General features: G+C 38.5%; 1 protein-coding gene across 4 annotated transcripts in view; it reads right to left on the reverse strand.

Annotated features, from left to right (window-relative positions):
- Positions 1-12,032, reverse strand: part of WASF3 (WASP family member 3) — a 116,921-nt gene that overhangs the window by 37,924 nt on the left and 66,965 nt on the right. For all 4 annotated transcript variants that reach the window (XM_037741696.1, XM_017537528.2, XM_017537525.2 and 1 more), the window contains one exon: positions 9,975-10,117. In XM_037741696.1, coding sequence (XP_037597624.1) covers positions 9,975-10,107 — 133 coding nt within the window. In that variant the 5' untranslated portion in view covers positions 10,108-10,117. The remainder of the gene's footprint in view (positions 1-9,974; positions 10,118-12,032) is intronic.

Here is a 12,032-nt window from a genome sequence, read left to right on the forward strand (position 1 = left end):
GGGGGGGGTGAAAGAGGAGTGTTTACAGTCCTGTGACTGGGGTCTCAGCCTTCTAGTGAGCCTGGGGTCCTGGGTCTCACTCCCACTTCCCCTCAGGTTAGGATAATCAGAGTTGACTGGAGTTGGGTATTTCCCTCCAACCAGATCTGTTAAGCTCTGGTAAAATCTCAGTCTGTTGGGCTCAGTTGAAATACTTTCTTTTGAGGGCAGCCATGTTAAAAAGAGTCGAATGTTTTGGGCTTATTTTAAAGTCCATTCCCCTCTCCTGAATGGATGAACAAGATTTTTCTCTAATCTTCACTGTAAAAACCTGGTAAGGTTGCTGGCAGTAAAACACACAAGTGTGGACGCCCCTCTGGAGCTTTTTTTTTTTTTTAATTGTATTTCAGCTCTGGGGTACATGTGCATGTCCTGCATCCTGCAGGACTGTTGCATAGGTACATACATGCCATGGTGGTTTGCAGTCTCCATCCCCACCCACCCCAACCCATCGCCTACATCAGGCATTTCTCCCGGTGTTATCCCTCCCCATCCTCCCCGTCCGCCTCCACTGCCCTTCCCCTCCCCATCCTCCCCGTCCGCCTCCACTGTCCTTCCCCTCCCCTCCCTTCCCTCTCAACCTAGCGCTGTGAGTGCTTTTCCCTTCTCTGTGCCAAAGTGTTCTCATTGTTCAGCACCTGCCTATGAGTGAAAACATGCGATCTTTGGTTTTCTGTTCTTGTGTCAGTTTGCTGAGAATGATGGTTTCTAGGTCTCTACAAAGAACACAAACTCATCACTTCTTATGGCTGCATAGTATTGCATGGTGTATACTGCCACATTTTTTTTGTCCAGTCTATCATCGATGGGCATTTGGGTTGATTCCAGGTCTTTGCTACTGTAAACAGTACCACAATGAACATATGTGTGCATGTGTCTTTATGATAGAACGATTTATAATCCTTTGGGTATATACCCAGTAATGCGATTGCTGGGTCAAATGGAATTTCTCTTTCTAGATCCTTGAAGGAATCACCACACTGTCTTCCATAATGGTTGAACTAATTTACACTCCTACCAACAATGTAAAAGTGTTTCTTTTTCTCCACATCCTCTCCAACATCTGTCTCCGGATTTTTTAATGATCGCCATTCTAAGTGGTGTGAAATGGCATCTCAATGTGGTTTTGATTTGCATTTCTCTAACGACCAATGATGATGAGCATTTTTTTCATGTTTGTTGACCGCATATTTGTCTTCTTTGGAAAAGTGTCTGTTCAATATCCTTCGATCACTTTTGAATGGGTTTGTTTTTTTCTTGTAAATCTGCTTTAGTTCTTTGTAGATTCTGGATATTAGCCCTTTGTCTGATGCGTGGATTGCAAAAATTCTTTCCCATTCTCTTGGTTGCTGGTTTACTCTAATGATTGTTTCTTTTGCTGTACAGAAGCTCTTAAGTTTAATTACGTCCCATTTGTCTATTTTGGCTTTTGTTGTCGACACTTTGTGTTTTAGTCATGAAGTCCTTGCCTGTGCCTATGTCCTGAATGGTGTTGCCTAGGTTTTCTTCTAGAGTTTTCATTGTGTTAGGTCTTACGTTTAAGTCTTTAATCCATCTGGAGTTAATTTTAGTGTAAGGTGTCAAGAAGGGGTCCAGTTTCTGTTTTCTGCACATGGCTAGCCAATTTTCCCAACACCATTTATTAAACAGGGAATCCTTTCCCCATTGCTTGTTTTTGTCCAGTTTGTCAAAGATCAGATGGTTGTAGATGTGTGGCATTGCTTCCACGGCCTCTGTTCTGTTCCACTAGTCTCATCCTCTGTTTTGGTACCAGTACCATGCTGTTTTGATTACTGTAGCCTTGTAGTATAGTTTGAAGTCAGGTAGCATGATACCTCCAGCTTTGTTCTTTTTGCTTGGGATTGTCTTGGCTATGCAAGCTCTCTTTTGGTTCCATATGAAGTTTAAAGTGTTTTTTTTTTCCAGTTCTGTGAAGAAGGTCAATGGTATAGCTTGATGGGGATAGCACTGAATCTATAAATTACTTTGGACAGTATGGCCATTTTCACAATATTTATTCTTCCTAACCATGAGCATGGAATGTTTTTCCAACTGTTTGGTCCTCTCTTATTTTCCTGAGCAGTGGTTTGTAGTTCTCCTTGAAGAGATCTTTCACATCTTTTGTTAGTTGTACTCCTAGGTATTTTATTCCCTTTGTAGCAATTGTAAATGAGAGTTTGCTCATGATTCAGCTCTCTGTTTGTCTTACTGGTGTATAGGAATGCTTGTGATTTCTACACATTGATTTTGTATCCTGAGACTTTGCCAAAGTTGCTTATCAGCTTCAGGAGGTTTTGGGCTGAGATGATGGGGTCTTCTAAATACACGATCATGTCATCTACAAATAGGGACAATTTGACTTCTTTTTTTCCTAACTGAATGCCCTTTATTTCTTTTTCTTGCCTAATTGCGCTGGCTAGAACTTCCAATACTATAGTGAATAGGAGTGGTAAGAGAGGGCATCCTTACCTAGTGCCAGTTTTTAAAGGGAATACTTCTAGTTTTTGCCCATTCAGTATGATATTGGCTGTGGGTTTGTCGTAAATAACTTTTATTGTTTTGAGATACGTTCCATCAATACCTAGTTTATTGAGAGTTTTTAGCATAAAGAGCTGTTGAATTTTGTCGAAGGCCTTCTCTGCATCTTCTCAAAATTCATGTGGCTTTTGTCTTTGGTTCTATTTATGTGGCAAATTACGTTTATAGACTTGCGTTATGTTGAACCAGCCTTGCATCCCCAGGATGAAACCTACTTGATCGTGGTGGATAAGCTTTTTGATGTGCTGTTGGATTTGGATTTGGTCTGCCAGTACTTTATTAAAGATTTTTGCATCAATATTCTTCATGGATATTTGCCTGTAGTTTTCATTTTTAGCTTTTAACTCTCAAACTTCTCATTGAGCCTCCAACAACTCAGGAAGTTTTTGCAACCCTGAAATGGTTCCCACAAGGCTTTCTGTTCACAGAAAGGGCATGAGTTTGTCCTGTAACTTCAGTTCTTTGATGGATCTTTCAAAAGGCTGGTTTTCAGATTATTGAGCTTTCTCTGATTGTGTTGACAGGAGTGACTTCCAAGCTCTTTAAAAGCCAGACCAGAAAATGGACACCTCTTCAATATATTTTCCATAACTACTCTAAAGTACTTAGCAGTTATTTCCAAAATTGGGGTCATCTGTAGATCTTGCTTCTACTGACTAAATTTCTGTTTCTCTTGATTACAGGTCACATTTTTTTCCTTTCCACCTGTCTCCTATTTATAACCACATTTGTACCCATTTATGTATCCTTAAGTACGGGTGCTTATTATTTCTGTAGTTTCAAGCCCAGGAGCCCTTTTTGGCTCAAAGGCTGTTATATTTTTTATTTTTATTTATTTTGCCAGACAATGCGTGTAAAAGAACAGGAGATTAAAGCAGAGAACATTTACTCCCATAAAAGGGCATCTTTTAAGGAAAGCTACTACTTTAGGCTGCTGATAATCACAATCATGTACCTGATATGAGATATAATTATATGAAACACAAACAAGAGAGATGATAAAAACCGGATAAATTTAGTGATAGCCAAAACTGAAAACTCAGATTTGGCTGACTCTCTAACTTGTGCTCTTAAAAATTATGATGCATTAAATCTTGCTATATTAAAATCCATATGGAGGAAGGAGAAATAAAAAACAACCTAACTAATAACTACTTCTACAATACCCTTAAGAAAATATTTCTGACATTCCGGGTCAAATGGTGAGTCAGGAGAGTCTGTGAATCCCCTATAATCCTGCCGTTTGTGTGGATGGTAGGGCTCTTATACTTGCCTTCAATTCTCCTGCTGACAGAACTTCGAACTTCTAGTTTCCTAAGTATACATTGCTGTTTACCTACCTGCACTGGCTTTCTATCTTTGTTTATGAGAGATGCAAAAACTAAGTTTGCAGCATTAAAAAATTTTAAATTCTTGTGTTCCTTCCAGTCAACTTCTGTTCAGATACCTCAATATATTTTATCTTAACTTACCCACAACCCTAGCCTTAAACTGTATACAAATGTACTTATAATCTAGTTCTTCCCAAAAAATCTTGTTTGGCTAAAAACATCCAAGAAATTTTTTCAGTGATGCCTTTAAAATGCTTAAATCTCTGTCTTGAATAGAACTGCACTTATGTCAATTACCACATCTCCAAACTTCAGATCCAATTATAAAAAGCAAATATATTAGAAGAATGTAGTTGGTTTACTGGGAAATACAATGTGTACCTTAAGGATTATTAATAAAAACAATCACTTAAAAATATTTGAGAAGAAAATAGAATTCCTTTATCATTTGCATTACTCCATACATGAAAATTAAATAAAAATAGATTGTATAATGATCTGTAAAGAGAGAAGTATATTTAGAATTAATGGAGTCACAGAATTTTAGGCCATTTGTGACAATATGAGAAATCTTTAAAAATCAAAAGTAACTAGAGATGTATGTAATGATTTTGAATAAGAATTTATAATAGTGTTTCCCTGCAAAGAAACAAGGTGTCCAACATTAGTATAATAGTTCAATAATTATGGTATATCACTATAATAATCTCCAGCTATTTTAAAATCTGTCTTATAAGAATCAATACAGATGTTTACTACACAGTGAGTATGGGCTACAAAACCACATGTACAATGAGATCCCATTTTTATAAAGATATGTTCAAAGGATTATAATTTTTTCTGATGAATGGAATTTTGTAAAGTTGACTCTTTTGTGTGTTTCTGTGCTAAATTTTCTATATTATCTTAATATTACCATCAATGCAGCCAAACTTTTTTTTTTCAGTAGGGCTCACTAAAATTCTAACTCCTTTCTTTGTGACATCCTGAGAAGAATTTTAAGGGGGAGGAGGGAAAAACAGCTATTATCACAAGAACAAAGAAAAAAAAGTAGCAAACCAAACCTACGAGTATTAAAAAGAAGTTTTTTCATCCTTGGCACAAATGCCATCACCTTTTTAAGCAAATTATATTGAAATTACATCATAATATCAGTAGGAATTTGATTACAAGATACTGTGATTTTAATTGAGCAACTAGCTGACAGGAAAAAGCATTTAGATTATTAATCAAGGAAAACGATGAAAAAGCACTCCTGATTTAACGTTAATTGCTACATTAAACTGTCATTATTTGAAGAAAAAAATATCTAAATTCCATAGCTGGAAAACCAAGTAATACACTTAAAACTGTTTTGGCAAGTGGCTTTCCTCCCCTGGCCACTCTGATTACTCAAACTGTACTCTATCAGAAGTAACAAAGGAAAAAAATCTGAAAATTAAGAAAAACTTAAAAAAAAAATTTATTGAACAAACTTTGAATGTGGTGATCTTTTTAAACTATATGATCATTCATGTTACAAGTTTCCTCTCTTTCATTTCTACGACTGTTACTAAATTCAGTATGGTCTCAATGGAATCAATTCCCTACAAAGGGAATTGTTAAAATTGTTAAAATTGTCCCTGTTAAAAATTTAACACTGACAAAATTTCTGGCCCCTGAAGTCAAGTGTCTGATTTGGCTGGAGTAGGAGCATGTTCAGAGCTTAAAACTCACAGATTTCCCAAAAGTTATGTAAAGTTGTAGGGCCTTCAGAATTCCACTTGGTATCTAAGAGCAGCTTCTTTTCTTGCCTTATGCAAAGTCGTTTAAATCCTCATGACCCTGAACTGTCCCCATAAATGTGACAAGAATCAGAATGATCAGGTAACTCTCTTCTTATTTAGAAAAGACGAAAGAAACTCCCTCTGGAGTCCTGGTCTGTTTTTCCTTCCCTAGAACAATTAGTTGCCCTGGGTTTTCACAGAAGGTCTTCCAAGGCAAGTCCCTGCTGCTCAGGCAGGGATGACCGGTGTAGGCTCAAGGCAAATTCCTAAATTGTGCTGGTGTTTCCCCTAAGATACATGTGTAGAGAAAGTCTAGTCCCCCTCTGTATCACTTATAGGAGGCAGGTAATTATACATCATCTATCCCAATCTGTATCTGAAAACAATTTTCTGCTATGGAGAGTGGAGGTAAGGGTGGGAGGTGATGACACAGGTGTGAGGGGTGAGCAGGGAAGTGGGAAGGATTAAGATGATCCATTCTCATCTGGACCCACTGAATAACGGTCAGGTAGGTACACAAAGGAATTTTAAAAAGGATTATGATTTAGCTTATCATAGGAATGAATGTTCTGTAAAAGAAGACTTTTAATATTATAAGTTCATACAGTCCTAAAACTTTTAAAATATCTGATTACAAAATTTAAAAATAACATAAAAACATTCCTTTAAATTATCTTATTCTTCCTAACAACTTTAGCTCATATACATTTGCATATAACTTTCCTCATCCCCTGTAATATATTAATATCCAGTGGGAAACCACGAACAACTAAAGACTCGTGCAAAACATTGATGCCATTTACTATGTGCTAGTGTTGTCTTGTAGCAGGTTGTAATAAATGCATATCTGTTTCCTATTTTATAGTCACGTTGACAGGACTTATCAATTACTTTAAAAATTATAAATGTGGTTAACTTCTAAGTAGAACCCAATTCAAAGTTATTTGCTGTCTGCTGTACTTAGAGGGGTGTGAATGAATAAACACTAATAAACTACAGATAATCTATTTTGATATTCTATCACCAATCGGTAACTCAGTGTCATAGGTAATCTGAGCATACGTAATCTGAGAAGACCATAGAGTAGGTGGCTTATAAACAACAGAAATTTACTTCTCACAATTCTGGAGGCTGGGAAGTCCAAAGTCAAGGTGCCAACAGATTTGATGTCTAGTGAGGGTTGCTCTCTCTTCTTCAAGACAGTGCCTCATTGCTATGGCATTACTAGGCAGAGGGGCAAGATATCTCTCTCAGTCCTTTTTAATAAGGGCACTAATCCTATTCATGAGGGCTCCACCTCATGACCTCCTACTTCCCCAAAATCCTACCTCTAAAGACCATCACAATGGGATTAGGATTTCAATGTGGAATTGCTGGGAGACACAAACACTCAGTTCATTGTACTGAGTTATCTTCATTTTCTAAAATTGTATCTTTGGCAGTACATAACACTGTGCTCCTCTTTCTGTAAGGCTCTTTGGGTTGTAAGCCCCAGACACAGTCAGGGAACCTAAAGTGAGGAAGGGTCACTGCAAGGACACCCAAGCCCTGCACTGCAAATAGGACAGGAAAGCCATCCTGGGCAGGTCTAGAAGCAGCTGCTGCATCCACCTTGTGGGCCTTGCAGTCTCGTTCATGTTCTTGCTTCTCTTTGTACATTCTCCTTTTGCCTTTCCTCACCATCTGGCTTCCTTCTGCTTCCTCCTGGGTTCTGTCCCCTCCCACAACTTTGCCTAAGAGGTGGTCACTACGGCTTCTTCAGCCCCAGATGACATTTTAGCAGTAGGTCCCTTAGGAGACCAACAAATTCACTGCATTTCTTAGTTCAAACTTCCTGAAAGGATCTGACCAACCCAGCTCATCTTTTCAATCCAGACACATGGGTAGCTAATTTTGTGGGTCATCTCTGGTGCTTACTGGAAGTACAACAACCTCTGGGGTGATTCCTAACATCCTGTTTTGTTTTGAGATGGAGTCTTGCTCTGTTGCCAGGCTGGAATGCAGTGCCACGATCTCGGCTTACTGCAACCTCCGCCTCCCAGGTTCAAGCAATTCTCCTGCCTTAGCTTCCCGAGTAGCTGGGACTACAGACATGCGTCACCATGCCCAGCTAATTTTTGTATTTTAGTAGAGATGGTGTTTTACAATGTTGGCCAGGATGGTCTCGATCTCCTGATCTGCCCGCCTCAGCCTCCCCCTAGCATACTGCTTTAAAGCTCCCCACCTGATTCTGATAGAGAAGCCAGGTTGAAATGCACTGCAATAGCCTAACTAAGGACTGACTATCCACGAGGCAGGTTCCCATTTCTGGTCCAATCATGAGGATACGGTAGACAGCGTGTTACAAAACACAACCAAAGCTCGAATGGTTTCCTATTGCTGTTGTATCAAATTACCACAAACCTAATAGCTTAAAATAACACAAATTATTATCCTACAGTTCTGGATGTCAGAAGTCAGAAATGATTTTCACTGAGCTAAAACGAAGGTAGTGGCAGATCTGTATTCTTTCTGGGGACTTTAGAAGAGAATCAATTTCCTTGCCTTCTCCAGCTTCTCAACTCTGCCTGCATTCCTTGGCTTATGGCCCCTTCTTTCACCTTCAAAGCCAGAAATGGCAGTTGGGTCTTCCCCATATCACGTCACCCTCGCACTGATTATTCTACCTCCCTCCTTCCCCAACTAGATAATACTGAACCCAACCAGATAATCCAGGATAATGTCCTTCTCTTAAAGTCAGCTGACTAGCAACCTTAATTCCCTCTTGCATGTAACAGAACACAACCACGGGTTCCAAGAATAAGGACATGGGCATATGTGGAGGGGCTATTACTGCTCTATTTACCACAAGGGCCACGTAGAACAAGGCATACCGCGTGGGCAGATTCACTTACAGGAGACTGTGGCCAAGCAAACACCATAAACACAACTAATACAACACTCTGCTGAATATTACAGCATGAGGTACAGATTGATTATTAAAACTCTGACAGTTTATGTTGGCTTTCATCATTTATACTTTGTGCCAACAGACATTACAGTCATAAAAACAAGAGACTAAAAGCATTCCTACAAAAATAAATACAAACAGAAACATTTTTACTCTTCAATAATTTACAAGGAGTCTTCATGTAATTGTGTGAATTTGTTATTTTATCAATAACCACTACCAAAAATCAATTGTAATTAGCTTAGATTCCAGAAAAAATTTATTTTAAAAAACATTTTATATAATTTCCAGTTACTTTTGCCTTAGCTAATGATTATAGATATTTAAAAATATATCAATAACAATACAGTATAACTCTATTAAAGAAACCAATACTTATCTGCAGTGTTTCTTCAAAATAAATAAAAGTAGTTAACAAAAAAATTTGTCCTATGCTTGAGGCTACCAATATGGGACATTTCATGGAAGATTTTCTAGTTATTAACAGAGTTTCTGAAAAATTCGTGAAAATCTGTCACCAAAAATGCCACATAAACCATCTAAACTGAAAAGGAGTAGGATGAAGTGAGAAAACAAGATCATGAAATAAATGTAAAAGTTAAGGGGAAAATAGTGCAACTTCAAACAGCTTTGAAGGAAAAAGCATTTTCATGCATATTTGAGTCTTATAAAATGAAACAGTTTTTGGATATTTAATATAATATTCAAAATTAGAATAAGAAGAAGTCTTTTCTTCCTATGCTTGTATTTGCCATACATCTATGCATGCAAATATATACATGGTACCACATACATATAATAATCAGGTGATCTGTTCACCTCAATTTGGAAGTCAGTATCTGCATTTTAACTTTTAGTGGGCTAAAATCAGCAAATATATTGTTTGGCTTTATACTATGGTTCATTTGGGATGTTATTCAACAAATATTTATTGAGTATATACTATGTGCCAGGTATATCACAGGTGTTAACTAGTTTTCAATCTATTACACTTAAAAAACAAAACAATTGTTTCTATTCAAATTTAACAAAATAAGTCACTAAAGTTAAAAAAAAAACTTCCAATTATCTTCATTTTCAAAAGCTTTTAAAAGTTAACACTGTTTTAAATCTGCACATTTGATCTTATCTAATAATTTGTGAGTTGGTAACAGCATCACATCTTCATTGCCTAAAGCTGAGTATCACAAGCCCAGTATGGGTGCAGTGGTCAATTTTACACTGGGAAATACAGAAGGAGAAAGAATCTTTTTCTTAAAGTTGCATTCTCTTTGAAAAATCACTTAACTATTAAAATCAATTTGCTAACAAAAAGTTAATGTCATTGGTAACCAGGAAAAGATGACTTACTCAGACTGCTCAGCTGGCGTATGATAGCGGCAAGAGTACTGTTGGTCACACATTCAAGTTCACTGGTAATCCCTTCAGGCAGAGCTCCCCGGCACAAGTGCCGGGGCTCAATGTTCCTCTTCACTAAAGGCATGGCTCACAATCTGAAAATTAAAAAGACATTCTTTATAAGCTCATATTCACATTTTAACAAATCTGGAATTTTAATTCCCTTGAAAATTGACTATTTTCCAGGAGTTTTCATTATCCTAAAATTTCTATGTGACAGAATCAGCTAAAATGCAACAAATAGTGAACTACTTTAGTGAGTTTTATAGATCCCAAAGGTATGGGTATAGTATAATCTTATTTTTATAGAAAAACAATATATGCCATATTTCCAGTTAAGCATGACAGACCAAATACATGCATTTTTACCGATTTCCCTCTTCAATGAAATGAGGAGAGAGAGAAAAGGCAAAAGGCCACATGTACCAAGAGCAAGAGGGGACACAAAAGCCACAAAGCTGTGGACCACTTACCCAGATCAGGAGACAGGAAAGGCCATCACTATGACATCAGCCCAGCTGTCCCACAGAACTGACATTTATGGTTTCTTTGACTAAATATAGAAATTGACCCTCCCAGTCTTGAAACCTGGGCAAGTTACATTTGTCTTATCTGAACTGCTTTCTCAGGCAATCACCCATCAGGCCTCCCAGGTAATATTAAAAAACTAAAACTTACTAGATCATCTCATCTGGACCATGAGAAGTCAGGCTCCTCACCCATCGTGACTGCCTAAGACCATGTGTTTCCCGTTGACCAACTCCTCTTCCTTATCTCTCCCTAATTCCTGTTTTCTCACATATGGTTATATTTCTTCCTGCTATATAAACCCCTAACTTATAAACTGATTATTCTATTTAGAGAAAAATAAAAATAATTTTTAAAAACTCCAATTTTAGTAAGTCAGGAGGATGGATTGGAGACTTATCTCCCATCTCCTCAGCTACAGCACCCAATCAAAGCTTTCTTCCCTGACAACACTCATTGTCTCAGTGATTGGCTTCTGGTGTGGCATGCAACAGGCCCTAGACAAACCTCTGGCATTTTGTACACATAGGCTACTAACTGGGGGCAGCAGGTGAATTTCCCCATTTACTATCCCAAGTAAATAAGCCCACCTGAGCTACAGAACCTTCCCCCTCCCTACAAAAAGCTCAGGAGTAGGAGGCAGTGGGTAAGTACAAAATGGGAATTAAGAGGAGAGAAAACAGGAGGGGCGGCTTTTAAAACTCCACTTAAGAATGCCTTCTCCCTTCCTGGGCTGCTCCTTGTCCACCCAACCCAGGATGTTTTATTCCCTGGGAAAGAAAGGTAAATTAGAGAATTCGAACTTGGGACTCTAGGCATAGCTAAAGGTAGGGGGAGGAAATACACTGGAAACAGGAATATCACATCAAAGTCTACACTGACTGGTGAGACAGTTCCCCGACACCCTGTTCCACCTGGCTCCTAGAACACAGGCAGCCTGGCTTTTACTCCCATCCAAAAAGACTGAAGCATTCCTTCTTGGGGAATGTCTGAAGAAAAAAGATCTACAAATATGAACACAAGGGAGGGAGGCTTTTCCCTGTTGAAAGTGCCAGCCACGCAGTAACACCCCCGAGCATCCAGAGTGCACCAACTCTTAGTGCCTCAGACTTAAATAAGAGTCAAGGATCACCAGACACTTCAGGAAAGTCTTCCCCAACATCCTAGGAATCCCTTTCACCCCTCTCTTCAAAAAGATGATAGGCCGGGCGCAGTGGCTCATGCCTGTAATGCTAGCACTTTGGGAAGCCAAGGTGGGTGAATTACTTGAGGTCAGGAGTTTGAAACCAGCCTGGCTAATATGGTGAAATCCAATCTCTACTAAAAATACTTTAAAAATTAGCCAGGTGTGGTGGTGGGCACCTGTAATCCCAGCTACTTGGGAGTGAGGCAGGAGAATCACTTGAACCCGGGAGACAGAGCTTGCCATGAGCCAAGATCATGCCACTGCACTCCAGCCTAGGTGACAGAGTGAGTCTCTGT

Source organism: Cebus imitator, unplaced genomic scaffold (assembly GCF_001604975.1).
Source record: "Cebus imitator isolate Cc_AM_T3 unplaced genomic scaffold, Cebus_imitator-1.0 Scaffold103, whole genome shotgun sequence".
NCBI classification, from domain to species: Eukaryota; Metazoa; Chordata; class Mammalia; order Primates; family Cebidae; genus Cebus; species Cebus imitator.